At 45.6% G+C, this 17,500-nt stretch overlaps 1 protein-coding gene across 1 annotated transcript in view; it reads left to right on the forward strand.

Annotated features, from left to right (window-relative positions):
• The first annotated feature begins 7,706 nt into the window (after positions 1-7,706).
• LOC124473777 (attractin-like protein 1) overlaps positions 7,707-17,500 on the forward strand; it is a 17,929-nt gene continuing 8,135 nt past the window's right edge. Inside the window, exon 1 of the mRNA XM_047029452.1 lies at positions 7,707-8,659. Within this exon, the coding sequence (XP_046885408.1) occupies positions 8,418-8,659 (242 nt within the window). The 5' untranslated portion in view covers positions 7,707-8,417. The remainder of the gene's footprint in view (positions 8,660-17,500) is intronic.

Here is a 17,500-nt window from a genome sequence, read left to right on the forward strand (position 1 = left end):
TAGGCCCGCATCCAAGGGTTCTGAGGAGGCTTGCTTAATCAGCAGTGAGTAATGAGAAATGTTCTTGTTTTTGTTGGTGTTGTTCACTCCTCCGTGTGTGAGGGAGAGAAATGGGGTGGCAGCCATGCTCAGAAGGGCTGCAGAGGGCAACAACACACATGTGCCTAACCCTGCACACACACACACACACACATGCTGCACACACACACATGCTGCACACACACAAACACTCTGTCACACATGCATGTATATGCACACACAGACACACACACACACACACACACACACACACACACACACACTCTCACACACTATAGGAAACATACAACATACAAAGCAGCAAAACACAGTGTCTCATGTGGTTAGTAAAGACAACAGCGCCATCTGCTGACCACAAGGGGATAATGATCTGCTACGAAAGTCCTGCACCATAGATCAAGATAGTCCACAGATTCATGCCAGTGTGTCCTCTAAAGTCTCTCTCTCCCCCCCCCCACCTCTCTCTCTCTTTCTCGAATGTTCTGCTTTGGCACTCACCTAGCTGGGTTTGACTGCATCTGGAAGGGTGCCCTGGCTGGCACTATAACCCAATCCTCCTAAAGTATCCCATAAATCACACGCACAGCTACTGTGTTCCTCATGTTTCATTTAAGGAATCATGGCAAGTATCATGTCTGTTCCGTATGTCAGGGGAAGTTTGAATGTAAAATCAGGGAGTCAAATGTTAATGGTTATTTACGTTCATTAACAGGCTGCTGCTGAGGCTTGCAGAGAGAGAAGGTGTTTTAGTATGCCTGGTAAAAACCATTCGTTTATCTCCTTCAGACACTAATGAGATGGGCAAGTGAAACCAGGCGTAAAGCCAAATTCCACGCTTGATTCCTATTGGTTCCCTTGACTCGGGGTGTCTGTCAAAACCACAGAGGAAGACAGACCCTCTGGGTATGGGTAACTCTACTCATTGATCATTAATTAGCCAATGAGATGCCTGAGAAACAAACACGATCACCCAATTGCACTTCACCCTGATGGGAAACTGACATGTTGTGCTCGAATTGAGCAGACAGCACTCAAGAGACTCAAGATCAAAGGCATATCCAGTTACTAATGGGGAAACATGTCACGTGTCAAATGAGAAAACAGTCATATAATCGGATTAGTGTGCAGTGAGGAAATATCATTAAATGCATTTTACAAATGTCAGCCAACATCAAATAATGTAGCTCTGTGCTGCCTTTAGAATAAACCGGAAGAAAAGGGATTGAGGTGAAGGATCGACTCTTCCCCCAATAGAAAAGCAATAAGGCCTGATTTCATCTCATTTTCTTCTCGTCACTCTTTAAAACAGTTTTAGGAGAAAGGTTTAATATGAGGAGAGGTCAGCTGGGAGGAAGCCAATAAGATGGAACTGTGGATCAGCTTCACCTGGGAGTCCTCACAGCTGGATCAGCTCTTATTTCTCTGGAAACAGATGAAAAGCAATAAGCCTCCCTCTGCCAGCCGCCTACTGGGCATGACATTGTTGAGACGCATTTGAAGTAGTCCCCTGTCATGGGTGTTTAAAGCTACGACTACATCTCTAGTCATTACTTTGAATTGATGACTTCTTTAAAACATCACTTTGAAATGGGACAATACTCTTTAAAGAGTTGCATGAACTTTCCCAAATAACATGAGCGGAAGAGCATCATTAAACCATGAAATTGGTTCATGAGTGCATGAGTGCTCGTCCGTGGGCGAGGTGTGTGTGTGTGTGAGTGTGTGAGAGGAAGTGAATGTGTGTGCAGACATTAGTCAGAGCAGGACTGATACTGCCAGGCCTGTGTGTGTGTGTGTCTGTGTGTGTTGTGCGGACTGATTAATTCTCTTCTTCTTGGACGTGTAGAGAGGGTGTGAATGGAAAGAGACTGTCTCAGCACCAGGAAGGCACAGCATTTCCCTCTCATTACAGGAAATATTTAACTCTGTCACGAACCACTGGCCACACTGTGAAGACCCACAGTAAAACTTCAACATGCACAGCTGTTCGTGTGAATTTTCCTAGGTTTAATTTAGGCGTCTGTGTTTGTTTAAAGAAAGAGTCTCATGTTGAATCTGGAAGGAAGAGCCGACCACAGTAGGAGAATGACATGATTTATGACAGAACATACCGGCACTTTACAGACCAGCAACCGGTCTACGGTCAATAGCCATTCTCAGACAGGCATTCCCATTACACTACCTCAGAAAGCACAACAGAGCAACTCACTACCGGAGACCAAACACACAGAAACGTGTACAGGCACTAGCACTGCACCACCAAACACTCATACACAACATCAATCAATATTTAGAAGAATGTCTTTCATTTTTACTGCAATTACCAAACAAGCATCCACCCAAACTATGCAATGGCACGTAAAGCCCAGAGCTGTCTTAGTTTGAAACAAATATTGATCCTTTTGGAAGTTTTGTACAGTAACTTTATAGAGAGCACTGTCCTCCCTCTCAGTCACTCAGTCTGCCGGCCTACGTACGTGTTCCAGTTTGTCCTTCCTGCGAAGCCACACGCTGGCAGAATAGTCCTGCTGTTGAACTGTGCTGTAGATAGCGCTCCCCACCGGGCGACCCACTGATCCAGCCACCGGCGCTGCTAGCTGGTTGAAGCCCCCTGAGTGCAGCCGTCCGGCTGAGCGCACCTCCATCCTGGCCTGGGTGGAAGGGTCACCCTGGAGACCCTCCTGGGGGATCCTGGAGAAAAGCCCGGATCCGCTTCGATCTTCCCCACTCAGACCCCTGGGAGCTGAGGCTCCACGCTGGCAGAGACTGGGACTGGGACTGACTCAGGGATTCTGTGTGGTGTGTGGTGTGTGTGGTGTGTGTGTGTGTGACGCTGAGGCAGCCTTGTGTTGGAAGGAGAGATGGAGAGGAGAGACAGAGAGAAGAGGAGACCCTCGTCTGAATCAGACACCAGTGGAATCAGCCACACTACTGTCAAAGAGGAGGGAGGGAGGGCGAGAGAGGGTGAGAGAGAGAGAGAGAGACAGAGAGACAGAGAGACAGAGAGAGAAAGGGGGAGGGAGGGAGGGAGAGAAGGAAGGAGGGAGGGAGGGAAGCTGCCATCTGAATCACTCACACACATACACACACACACTATGTCTCTTACTCAACCACTCCTTCTTCCTGTCTGTCACCCTTTTAATGTCTCTTTCTTTATCTTTTGCTCTGTCCACTCTGCTTCTCCCCTCGCTCATGATGTCTTCCACTCTCATTCTCTACACCTACCCCTCTTCCTCCCCCTTCTTGCTCCTGTGCAGTGTAAAAGCGGGAGGAATATCCCTGGCTGTAGGAGGTGCCACTCACGCACACACAAACACACACACACACACAGCTGAGCAGAGTGGAGTGGCGCAGTGGGGCTGCAGTTCCCTCCACTCACCTCCGAGCGTGTCAGAGGAGCCACACAGAGTACAGTCTCTCATTAGCATCCAAAGCCTCTCATTACAAGGAAGGAATGGTGCCTTTCCAATCCACCATCCAGTAAGACAAATACTGCTGTTGGCTAACAAATTAAACACGTACACAAACATACTTTATTTCTGGAGCTTTCCAATCCTAGATCTCTCTCTACAGGTGCCTGTTAAATCAGGTTAATTGGTGTACCACACCATCAGTTACACTTTTAAAATAGTACACAACATCCGGGTGTTAAAGATTGGGCTGCTTGGCACAGTCTGTCATGTGTAGCTGAGTCACAGCAGTGATCAGTACAGTTTCTAGGAAAAGCAGGTCTCAGAGCCATCAAGTCCTAGCTGAAGTCCAGAGACTCCCACAGTATTCCACTCACACGCGTTTCAAGGAAACTATCACGCGGATCGGGGCTCCGACTGCATGCAGAATGCAGAATTCAGGCAATTTCTTTGGACTGCATCCCCATCTGGGCTGACCTTCTTTCTGTGGTTTATTGTCTGGACTGGAGTTCAGCCACAGATTACAGATAAGGCGGGCATCAGAGCCTAATGGAAGAGGGATACACTCCGAAGAGAGTAGTTTCTGCTACTGCAAAATATCGTGAATTCATCGTGAACAATCCCTTTTCCAGGTGCAATTCATGTAACGTGTTCTCTGCTTTGTGGACTTTAAACTTAATTGTCAGGAACATCCGTTGTTCCTGGAAGTCATGTCATTGGAGTTGACCTTTGGCAGACAGCACCAGCTGACATTTAGCTAGTCAGGCTCCGAGGGAGCTCTTTGAAGAGACCAAGGTACGACTTCAAAGTGTTGAGGTAAAGATTAGAAGGTTGGATCCCCTAATTGCTCCTTTCAAGCCTTGTAGAGGCACTGAGGGATTAAACCTTCAAAGGTGAGAAAATACACTGTCACCATTGTGAAGGGACAAAATGGCTGGGATTAGACGGTAAGGATCTGTCTGGGATATATTCGAGAACGGCAACAAACTCAGAAGCAGAGATCAGCATCTCATGGTGGAATAGTAAAACAATCTGGGGAATATCCATTGTAGTACAAGCCATAATGGTTGTCTTTAGATAAATAAATAAATAAATAAATACCTTAAAATTGTGTTTTTCCCTTTAAGTAACATCTTGAATGTACAATGCAATATGAATTTCTTATAGTGTGTGTCAGGACACACAACATATACAACATTATATACAGGTTCCTTACTGATTGCTGCATCGTGTTGCTCTGCAGAGTTATAATCATGCTGTTGGTCAAGTCTGTTCCAGTTGTGCACATATCATGTTCTAATCCTAACTTCCCAGACTGTAGATTATGATTTTATGTCTGAATTGTAATCATTTTCAGAAGCAGACAGGTACATAATAAGTATTTTCCCTCTATGGGTCAAATTCTAACCGAATTCTAACCGAATTTGATTTCATCATTCCACAGGCTCTCCATTTAATCTTGGAAGTGGACAGACCAAAGAACTCAACAATTTTGAGCTCAAAACCCCCCAAAAAATAGAGGCACCATGATTAAGCACTACAATCCATTTAACCTCTAGTGAGACACCCATCAATTTCTCAGCCAAATGTGTCTGCCAAAATCAATATCCACAAAAACAATCATGCTGTGTTGAACAAAAGTACCTTACCTCCATTTATGCTCTGCTCCAGGTAGCTGCAGTCAGTTCTAATGGTTTATTAAATGCACAGAATCTAGCCCAGACTTGAGCTCTGGGATTAATTAAATTTATAACAGTGTGCCCCATATCTACTCAGACTCCTAGCTTTGAATTAAACAAGGTTAATTGACATTGTGTCCCTGATGGCTTGGGCAGGATGGAAGAAAATTCCATTAACTGTTTTGTGCCCAACCTGACACGAAGATAAAAAAAAACAATGCAAAAGTTACATACGTTCTGATTACACTTGCTTCCAGTTTTAGTTGTGTTCACCTATAATACATCACAGTCCACCAACAGCTTGTTCTAAGTTTGCACTTGTTTAAGATGCTCATCCAATTATCGTCGAAATTTGACATGAGCTAAAAGAAAATGACAGTTTGAGTGTAGTAGCATGACTAATGAGTCTTTTTCAGAGGTGGTACTGGTCTTTGCTGGTTGTGTTTTTCTCTCCTCTGCTCCTTGGTCCACAGGGCCCACTTAGACAGAAAAGGGGTGGTGTCAGACTGGGAGGTAACAAGGCCAGCGTCTTAGCAGCTGGCCTACAAAGAAACCTATCTCTAATACATCTGCAGTCTTAAATCTAAACGTACTGTAGCAACCGTGGCCTCCTATTTCTATCCCCCTGGACTAGGTATTGGCAATGCATTCCTATAGGCTATGGTTCATACATAATTGTCCTCTCCTTCCTGTTGACTGGATTATTGTTCAATGATTGTAATCAATGTAACCAGTCAATATGTCCTGTTGGAAGTTAAAGACTCTTGTAAAATGTTGCCACCTTAATCAGGAGAGAGTTTTCACAGCACCATCCTAAACCACCTTACACTTGTTCTACTGGGGTTAGTTGTGGATGAAGGCGTAGGTGGTAAAAATGTATTCTTGCATCATCACTGTCTTCCTGTCTGGGGAACCTCTGTAATTTGAGGACATCTAGTGGACACAGCTTGTCAGTGCATCATATGCTTCAGTTGTGAATGTGGTGGTTTGATCATGTGCAGGGAAACTGAATTAGTGGTTTGTTATAGATCATTAAGATTTCAATCACTGCTGTGATCTAACTCTGTTTTTATTCACAGATATTGTTCTGTGTGTATAAGTCCGTCCAGGGTTGGCAAACTAAAGTGTAGAGACAACCTCAATCCCCCAAAAGTTTTTTAAGGTTCACAAAAGACTTTAGGTTGAACAAACATTCTCTAAAAAATAGAAAGGATTTTTTTTTAAGGTTCACAACCTGTCTTACAGTAACCGTGAGTGGAGTCATGCAGTACAAGGACGCTTGCTCACGTCCTGATGTTGTTATGAGGAGGAAAATAAATATTTATCTGTGGAGAGACACTGAGGATGTGGGAGGCAGTACTGTGGCTGGCTGGGTTGCATCATGGTCTAAAATGGAAATATCCAAGGATTTTACGATGCATGCTTTTGTTAACATTATCCGCAAAACAGCTCAGAGAACCTGATTTGAACTAAAACCACAGAAACTTTCCTGTAACTCCATTATCCTCCCTTATCGTCTCTTCTCTTTGTTTCTCTTCTCCTTTCCTCTCCTCCCGTCCTCTCCCTTCTCCCTTTCCCTTCTCTCCTCTCCCCTCTTCTCTCTTCTCCTCTCTTCCCCTTAACCTCTCCACTCTCCTCCTCCTGTCCATATATAGGCAGCAGAGGTCTATGAACAGATGACCTCATCCCACTGGGATGCTAGGAGTCCTAGAGCAGAGTAAAAAGCATTTTCATCCTCAGCTATCATGGCTCTTCTGCAACAGCACAACCGAGAAGACCAAAATGAGAGCTACTGTATAACGGTAAATGATTTTGTTGACCCAATTATTTTCAACACTATTTAACTATTGCCTCTGAGACTTTAGCAAATGTTATGTATCCTGTTTGGCTTTTATGTGACCTGAATAAAAGTCACAGGGGTCAGATGTAGAGTGTTTGTGTGACTGGCAAAACTGTAAAAGTGTGACCTGCAGTGTGGCTTTATGAACATGTGAGGGCGCCAACGAGCAAAATAATCCCCCAAGCCACCAGTAAACAAGTCCATCGAACCTATAATCATTAACAATTAAAAAAATTGTAAAAATATAATGTTATTCCAGGGAAGATAGAGAAATGGTTTCCTACTGTTTATGTGGGTTTAGGCGACAGGAGGTACAGGTGTATTTTACACTATCAGACATACCTTTTTATATCTGGTCAATGGCATATTTAACACATTCCCAGGATAACCATTCCTGAAAGACAAAAATATAATCATTAATTAAATGAATGATGTTCCTGTGAACCAGTTCCTGTGTGTATGTTGGTGTGTGTTATGGGGCGTTATCATTACATGAATTATAATACTGTTTTCAGAGTAGTGTGTGTGCGTGCGTACGTGTGCCAAAGCCCTTGAATCCTCTTCCATTAGGTTCGGGCAAAGACTGAGACAGTGAATGTAATATGTGGTGGGAGTATTCTATCATAACGAAGACTTGTCTTGTTTTCCGTTCCGTCCATTCAACAAGAGCATTCTGTGCTGTCCCTTTAAATGTGTAGTTTTTACTGCTCATGCTCAGAGCAGAGCGCAGGAGTTTCGCCAGTCAGGAACCAGCTGTGAGCGAGCCGAACGCGAGAGCATCATCACGCTAGCGGGAGCGGGAGGGGGATGCTGTTCTTCCTCCGTGGATATCGCAGTCTCTGACGGCCTGGGATGAAGGATTACAACAGCATTGCACAAACAGCACACCCTCGTCTTTACCAAATTGTCGAAAAACCTAAACGTGGAGATAGAGCACGAGCTGGGGGCAAACTTGGACTGTTTATTGTTTGTGCTCTGTTGTCCCGAGCTTCGAACCATTCTGTTACCAGTGGAAGTGGAGACACGGATTACTGCATGATCTTCTATCACCATAGTGGTGATAAAGTATGTTAGAAGCATTTCAGACCTACCCTGAAAGTATGTCATCAGTGGCTTTGTTTGGGCTAGTAACAACGATATTTGCCTTTCCTCGATAATATTATGGTTGTAAATGGTTGCAGCCTTTTTGTTGTGTACGTTAGAAAGAGATGTCATCTGCTACAATTTGCAGGCGCGTGCACACGACTGTTTCGTGTTTAGTCATCCCGTTGTCGACTTTTAACAGCGCTGGATAGACTATTGGACATTGCTAAACAGTGCACCATCTAAAGGCATGATTAGTTCACCCCGCCAACTGTTTATTTACCACCTAAAACGAGACATTTTATTATAGTCAATCCACCTAGAAGTAAGGGAGCCAACTCCTAAGAATAACGCCGCAATTCCACAATGGGTAGGGATGGAGGAATTATGGATCTATGCACTTTAACAAAGTTTTTAATTACTGGACCCCACAATGTCAGAAGATGTTTGGTGGCATTCCTTATACTTTACTTGGTGCTCTTCACGGAAGCCTCGACGTCGAAAACATGCGACAAAAACTGCTTCTCTGGGAAATGTGTCAATGGTACCTGCGTCTGTGACCAAGGCTGGGTCGGAGACCAATGTCAACATTGTCAGGGAAGATTCAAGTAAGTCACTTTCACACCACGACACATCTGTGACAAAGAACTGTTCTTTTTTTGTAAGTTGACATAAGCTCACATACTCTTTCCACCATACGATACTGTCATCGTTTCTGTTTCTTCCGAAATTGTAGCTGGTCTGAAGGAATTGCAAGCATGTCAGTGTTATCTTTTGTTCTACATATCCTTGCGACACGCCGTCCTTTACGGTGTCTTTGTTATCATTGTTGACCACAAGCCGTGATCCTGTGTGATTCCGCCGAAGGATGGGCTCAGTCCTCTTAATCCTCTCTGGGGAACCATATAGATTTCCTAATCAGATAGTTCTGCCACCGTCCATAGGAAACGGTTTTGTAATATCAACAGACACATTTTAAAACGAAAGGCTGATTTTGTCCATCCATTATTGATGCTGCTCATTTAAAGTGTATTTATTGATTAAGGAGGAATGGTAGGAGCAATGTGGTGAACAATGCCCTCTGTAATTGACTAACGTGTGCCGTGCCTCCGTGCCTTGTTTTTACCTTTGCGCTGGACTGAATCCCAGGGGGTTTGATTTATATTTGAGGTGTGGAGTTGGCCTACATGTGAAACTGCTGACCTCAGCATGATCCAGTGTGATTGATCATGGGTGGTAAAGAGGAACACCTCCCCTGTGCTATCTGAGGGAGATCAGGTGATTCACAACCTCCATCATCCTGCCATGTTCTCTCCCACAGCATCTGTCAACGCCCCCCCCCCCCCCCCCCCCCCCCCCCCCACCCACCCACCTAAGAGAGACCGCATAATCAGAAAGGTGTCTCAATGCCACGTGTGCCAGTTATGGGCAAGAGAAAAATGGCGTATGGTCTGTGCCTGGCATATTGCGAATGGGTCTGGGACCCCTCAGTTCACTTTCTCCATTTTCAAGGGGCGTTATCTAAGGGCTGTGCAGATCAAAAGTCCACTGGACGCAGTTGGATAGATACAACAATTCGAGCAATGAAACGTCACATTGGTTGTTTTACTAAAATGCCACAATGACGGTCTTCATTACAGTCAGTGTGTTAAACCTTCCCCATTTCAGATGAACGGTTGTGATTGACCCGACCTGACTCTGGTTGAAGGGAAATCAGTTTGAATGGGAGCGTGGCCAAACCCATCTGTCAGAGCAGATCAAACATGAGCTGGTAGATTAATCTGGTTCCCAGGCTTTGTGCCTGGAGGTCTGATCTGTGAAACGCACATAAATGACCAAAAATGGTCAACCAGCCGAATTTACATTTTCATTTAGTCATTTAGCAGACATTCTTATCCAAAGCAACTTACAGTAAGTACAGGGACATTCTCCCTGAGAGAATGGGTGCTCTCGCAAGTAGGGTGAAGTGCCTTGCCCAAGGACACATCGTCATTTGGCACAGTCGGGAATCGAACCGGCAACCTTCTGATTAATAGCCCGACTCCCTAACCGCTCAGCCATCTCTGCCCACCAAATTTGTCGAGTTGTATCGACTCCAATCTTTCTCAATTGTGTAGGCCTACTTGAGATGAAGTGGTTGGTCCTTTTCTGTTGCCTGAGTGGTTCTGTGGCGGGGTATCTCCAGCCCCAGCCTGGCTGGCAACCACAATGTCAGGAGGGAAATTTCAGAGTTTGGCAGACTTGGACCAGCTGGCTGTGTTTGTGTCATTGATTTTGTTATCTGTGCTTTTATTGCTCTGTGGCTGCTGCCTTGTGCCTCTTCTTGGCTGTCTGCCTCTCTTATTTGTCTGTGTGTCTCTGTCTGTGTGTCTTTCTCAGTCGGTCTATTTCACCCACATTCTCGTTCTGTGTCTCTCTCTCTTACCGTGTCTTACAAGATCTCTATCTGTTTCACTGTCTTTTTTTCTGAAGCAACCAGGAGCAGCCAGAGAGATCATATCCTGCAGTTAACCTATACATCAATTATTCACACCAACAAACCGCATCACTGTTTCCAAATACAAAGAGGCTCGCGGCCTAGCAGCGATGCCTTCAGAGGCCAAGCCCTGTTTGCTTGTGTGCTTTCCACACTCAGGAGGTCAAGGGGAAGTTGTTGAAATATCTTGGTGAGTGAAAGATGACTCTGCAGAAGTGCACTTTGTTAGTATCTTGTCTTCACTTGAAATATTCCATATCCAGTCGTGAGTTATTGTGATTGGCAGCAAGTTGAAGTGTGATTCACCCTGGGGTCAGATGGCTGAGCGGTTAGGAAATCGGGCTATTAATCAGAAGGTTGACAGTTCGATTCCCGGCCGCGCAAAATGACGTTGTGTCCTTGGTCAAGGCACTTCACCCTACTTGCCTCGGGGGGGAATGTCCCTGTAAGTCGCTCTGGATAAGAGCGTCTGCTAAATGGCTAAATGACTATGTAAACCTGCGTCCTTACTGTACATGTAAACTGTCTCTCTTTTCTTTTTACTCTGCTCATGCCTTGGTGAACTACAGAAACTACAGTCGTTTTTTGTGGTCACCGAGTAAACAGTTTAAAGATAAAATTGCCACAGGCAGTGAATGTGTTTTTTCTCGCTCGATTTGAAATGGCGTCGAGCGTATAGACTGGTAATAATAACGCGCGGTGTTGTTACAAAGTACACTTCTGATGTGGCGACCCATAAACTCTCTCCCTCTTAACAGGCCACATTTAAAATCCCTCCTAATTAGATTCTTCTAGAACTTCCGTTCCCAATAAAGACATTCCGAGTGCACTTGTTTCTTGGTATCCTCAAATATAGTACTTGGGTACCCCCATGCCCTCTGATATGATCAAACATTGCAAGTCAATATCTTTGAACAGCTACAGGAGTCTGGCACTGAACCAAGAGTGGGGGATTCAAGAAGCCAACTGAAAACGATTCAACAGAACTGCTTTCTTAACAGCTTTGTGGAGGCCTTCAAAATGGGCTCTTCAGACAACAAAGACAGCATCAGCTCTGACACCAGCTCATCATGGGCAATGTCACTCCAAAGCAGGATGGTAGAACACTGGGGAAGGTAGAACAATTCTAAAACAGTAGCAGCTTGTCAATTGCCGTTTAAACAGGGTTTATTAGGAGCCAAGATGATGCTCCGCACAACACTGAAACAGACAGAAAGTCTATTTAACCGTTTTCTAGCTCCCAACACATCAAGCGGTAGAGACAGCCCCGCCTGAAAGCAGTCCCGTCTAGCCTTCATGTGTCCTTCAGCTACCAGGCCTTTGTCTGCTTGGACTGTTCGCCCTGTCTCCCTGACAGGAGTCTACTGCTATGGAAACCGAGCGAGCGGAGGAGCCTGAACGAGTTGCTGCTGTTGTAGCTTTGCCTTCCATCTATTCTCTCACTTGTTCCTGCCTCTGAACATTCCTGCCTCTGAACCTTCCTGCCTCTGAACCTTCCTGCCTCTGAACATTCCTGTCTCTGAACCTTCCTGCCTCTGAACATTCCTGCCTCTGAACCTTCCTGCCTCTGAACCTTCCTGCCTCTGAATGTTCCTGCCTCTGAACCTTCCTGCCTCTGAACCTTCCTGCCTCTGAATGTTCCTGCCTCTGAACCTTCCTGCCTCTGAATCTTCCTGCCTCTAAACCTTCCTGCCTCTGAACCTTCCTGCCTCTGAACGTCTCTGACGGAGCGATGTGAGGGTTATCGCACCACCAGCACACCAGCACCCCCCCCCATCTCCCCATACCAGCTCCCAGCCAGCCGAAATGCCCCCTGACTTAAAATGTAGGGATGGAAAAGGGATTGACCAATGGGTTCAGTCCACCTTGATGACACTTGATGGATTCTCTCATGGCGTTGGACGGCTGAAAGTCGTGTGTGTTATTCGCACCCTTATGGGTCTGTCAGTAAACTCACCAGATATTAAACAGCCCGTCAATATCAATATCACCAGCCTCAGTGTGGACAACAACCCCCACTGTCTGGAAATGAAACCGCGGGGGGGGGAGTGAAGACTGGGGGAATCCAAATGAATATTGCCCCGTGTTGAATCTGATGCTGATAGATGAATGGCACAGTAGATTTGTAATCAGAAGACTGCTATGAAGACACAGACGGCTGCCTGGTAGACTTGACTGACCCTCCACAGTAAGACGGATGGGAAATGCTTGTGTGATGCCGTCGGCTAGCGAGGCCCGCTGGGCCCCAGCCTCAGGGAAAGCTGCACCCAGCCCTGAGTGACACGAGGCTGGGATCCGTCAGATGGAGACAGGCTGTTTGCATGGGACCCAGGAGGAAGCAGTCTGGCTGATTTTCACATCAGGCAAAGCTCAGCTACATAGTTTCGTTGTCTGAACACATGGGAGGGACCTCTTACATCACCAAACATGTGTCTCTTTTGTGTGTGTGTGTGTGTGTGTCTGTGTGTTATTGTGTATTTAAGCTTTAGGCAGTGTGCTCTGATGATGATGCAGCTTAGTGTTTCTGCACAGTGAACTTGTCATAGCAGGCTATGCTGGGCTGTTTGTGTGTGTACACACATTCACGTGTGTGTACGCATGCGTGTGTGTGTACGCATGCGTGTGTGTGTGGATGGGTGGGGAGAAGACGCAGTGGATGGCCATCTGTCCACAGAGTGAGTTAATCCTCCGATGATGAGACACACGTGGAACTGTGTTTTCATATGAGTCATGCCTTCCCTGTTTTCCCCAGAGTTGAGACACTCTACTGTAGAGGTCATCAGTGACTGACTGTGTGCTCGGGTGACATCATCATCGTGGGACCAGAGTGATTGAATACTTGTTTTGATTCTAGACGGTAAAGCATAAAGGCAAAGCAGAGCTGTATCTCTGTATTCAGTTTTGGCTCCCTGACAGTGTTAATTGGTCCTATTCCACTAGCAATTTGAGTTTGTTATGACTGCATCCATTCCAATGCAGCGCATGCATACATTCCAGCACAGTAGAACATCATGGGACAATATGGTTTTGGTTTATACGTCGGAAAGTATGCATAGACTAGTCTGGTGCAAGATTACAAACATATTTATTCATAAAAATTTGATTTTGTCCTACGCTGCAAGTTGTAAAGTATGCATACTGTAGACTGGTCTGGTGCATCTTACTGTCTGTCTTGGTACTGTCATCAGCCAGCGACCCAGTCAGTCAGTCAAGTCAGTCAGCAAACCAGCCATTCTTCTCCCCTCTCCTAGCTGTCTCACCTCAGACAGTTGTACTTCATGACACAATAGATTCCGTCCCCAGTTGATGATGTCATGGCTTCTCAGGCACGCTACACGAAGACCCGACGATCGATGATCATTTGGCCCGGCGGGTGGATGCGACGGCTTGGCCGCGCATTTACCGTCCTCATTCAGCCGGTAGAATAGGCTGAGCCGATCAATTAAGTGGCAGCCTCCAGATTGCAGCACGAGTGTCAAGTAAGATGAATTTTTATCCTTCTTTAATGGAGCAGGCCAATTATTAAGGTGCTGAGAGAGAGAGAGGAATCGATTGGAATAAATGTCGGCTACAAAGTGAGGTCATTGTGTTTGCCCTTCTATGTCTCTGTCTCTCAGCTCCTTCCTTTTCTGCCTCTCTCCTTCTCTCCCTATAGTGTGTTATTATCCAGATTGGTATCGAGGGAAATCTTAGAGAAGTCAGCGTTTTCCATTCAATCCTGTTCTTAATCGCATCGTCTTTTTTTTTCTAACCAGCCTGTGAACAAGGTTTTTCTTCAGCCTCGTCTCAAGTGTGGCTTGTTATTTAGTTGTGTATCCTGTGAGTCCTGTCTTGTCAGTTGTGTGTTTGTTATTGGACAGAATCTGGATGAGGATGTTCTCCAGGCGAGGTCAGAGAGTGACTCTGTGGGCCGCAGGGGGAATGTTGAGTCAGGGCACTGCCTCCTCCACAGGTTCACCGGAACTTTCCCTGGCAGGGGGCATCTCTTATTTCTCCTTTTCTCTCCCTTTGTCTTTGTCTTGTCAGTCTCTCCCTGTGTCCAGGCTCTGTATCTCTCTGTGTCTCTGTCCCCTTTGCTGGCGTTATCTTTGCCTCACTGTCTCTCTTGCACTCTTTCAACATCTCTCTCTCTCTCTCTGTCTCTCTGTCTCTCTCTCTCTCTCTCTGTCTCTCTCTCTCTCTCTCTGTCTCTCTCTCTCTCTCTGTCTCTCTCTCTCTCTCTCTGTGTAGAACTGTAGAAACAACCAGTGAGAGGGGTAGTGGTTCGCTCAGAGTTCAGCAGCAAACCTGGTAGTGAACTAAATTATTAGGGAGTAGTAGTTCTTTGTATGCTCTCTTTCAGTTCTGATCTGTTTCTTTCTCTCCATACCCCTTTTTCTCTATCTTTTTCGCCCCCTTTCTGCTACCATCTCTCTACTAGTTGTCCTGGGTTGTTTACCAACCTCCTACAGTGCAGCCTGGGAAATGCAGTTCACAGTGTCTTCCTAAACTCAGTGTTTACGCAACTGATTTCATAACCTGAAAATATTCTGGGTGTTTGTTTATGTGTATCTGTGTGACAGACTGGGTGTGGTGGGTTGAACTCCACAGTGTGGTTAGATTATTTGCGTTCTCTGGGGTTGTTTGGCTGCGTCTGTCTCCTAAAGTTTATTTTTCTTCTCAGACTCTGACTGTGGTCTGACGTCTTGACCTGGGAGAGATGTTTAGTCACCAAGAGAGACGTTGGAGAGACTTTTCTGAAACAATATCTGCAACGGCTTTTTTGCTTTTTGAGCTAGTGTCCTTTTCTTTGCTGATTGTGTGGCTAGTGACACACACACACACACACACTGACCCAGGTCCCCTTGCCAGTCCCCTCCATGCCAGTGTCCGGTTGGACAGCCTGCCCTCTGTTGCCAGATGGCAGAGCTGTCAGTGATGCTGCAGTCCCAGTCATCACATAACATTCTACATCATCACTCTGAAGACCACGCTGACCCGTGCAGGAAGCTAACGCTTCAGAACAGTGTCAAGCTAGTAGTCCTGGTGTGTGTTAGTGGTCGAGGGGTATTGAGTTACAAACCAGGAAACCATCCCATAATACAATCTGGCTGACGACAGTGGATAGTGATTTCTGTTGGCATGGCGTCACCACGCAGCCCAACCCGACCCAAACACAATGGAGACCTAATGAAGACCACATGTGTTGGGGCCCACTGAAGGATTGGGCTGGGAGCAGCGAGCTAATAGCTACTGACTCCCTATAGGGATTAGGCTAATGCGAGCTAGCACTGATCTGTTATAGGCCTGGGCAAGGAGGAGTTAGCTAGAGCCTCCAGTTTGTCAGCCAAGTAGAGCTGAAATGCTGTTGATCTTATCTGAAACTAAACCAAAGTGTATGGTAGTCTAAGGACTTTTGCTATACATTATACAAATATAGTAGCCTGTCTCTCTTTGACTTGGTTAGCTCTGCTAGGCTAAGGCTGGTACTGTAGGATCACTATCTGGGCTCAGTGTGTCATTTGTACTGCTGTGGTCTGGGTGTAAACTGAACGTAATAATAGTAGTTGTGCTGTAATGAGGGGTCTATTTCTGCTCTCACATAAAAACACGCTGGGACACAAATTCCACTCTCAGGCTACACACACTGGGTCTTCCTATAGCTCAGGGAGTTTATAAAGTGACTGTCTCGTGATGTCACAGTAAAGCAGTACAGTAGAAACATATTCCCCTGTCACACCCTGTCTGGATCAGTCCCAACAACAAAAAGCCCTCCCATTACTACCCCAGAAGCTATGTGTGGCATTGTTATGTGCCCCCTCAAACACACACACACACACAGGATAATGACCTACTTCAGGATAACATCGACACATTTTTTTCCTACTTGCAGTCAGACACATTAGTTATATTAATCAGAAAGTCTGGAAAATCTCTATTTTTCCACCAGTTTAGCTGTTGTGCACTCGGCAGTTGGAAACACTCAGCATGTGAATGAGGGTCACCCCTGGGATCAGGACTCTGTCCTCTCTGCTGGTTCTGGTCAAGTTAGGGAAGAACCCAGATCAGTGCCTGGAGAACCTGTCTGTCTGTCTGTCTGTCTGTCAGATCTCACTACACACACACGTGCAGGATCAAATAGGATTATTATAATCCCTATACATTGTCAGGTCATTATTGTGTTTAATGGTTTCAATCAAATCCTGTCCCAGCACATCCTTCTGAATGGTTAAAGAAAGGAAACCATCGAGGCTTCCTCTCATGATCGAGGAAAGCAGCTCGATCATGAGATTAGGTATGTTCGATATCGCCTGTGGCTGGATGGACCGATCAGTGAGAGTTGCCGCTTGCAGTCGGTGGAGGAGTTGAAAACGTTTTTTTTCTTTCCACGAAATCAAAATAAGTAAATAAAATTGAAAGTTGGGTCCCGGTTTGAGCATTAGCAGAATGGCAGGTGTCAGAATAAACACAAAACTTTTCATCGTTGGTGTGTGTGAGTCTGGCCAATCATGAAATAGCTGTGTCGTTATCAGAGCTTGTACAGTTGCTCTTTGGTTGCTCCGCTGGCTGACCCAGCCGGCCGCAATCGAATGGCACTCGCAGTACTTTGTTGGCTTTTGGTAGGCTAGCTAGCTAACAATTTTTAGCTACATTTAGCTGACAACTTTTTGTCAGCTCGCTTGCTAGGCATTCATTTTAACAGATACATATTTGGTCTGTCATTTTTGTTTCATAGAGATAATGTAACATATCTTTCTCAGTTTCTAGCAAAAATCTGGAAACGGGAGACATCTCCGTGAGGGCGCCTGTTACCTGTTATTAAGCGGGAAGCTGCACAATCCAATAATAGAGTTAACAGAGCAATAGCTAAGGGGTTAAAAGGCTGGTCTGGTTATTGTTACTCGAGGAGTCGCCTCCTGCAGGTCTACTGTGGAAATCACATGTTCAGATATACAGGGATGAAAATATCTATCCTGAGATGTATTGTCCAAAA

This window comes from Hypomesus transpacificus, chromosome 11 (assembly GCF_021917145.1).
Source record: "Hypomesus transpacificus isolate Combined female chromosome 11, fHypTra1, whole genome shotgun sequence".
NCBI classification, from domain to species: domain Eukaryota; kingdom Metazoa; phylum Chordata; class Actinopteri; order Osmeriformes; family Osmeridae; genus Hypomesus; species Hypomesus transpacificus.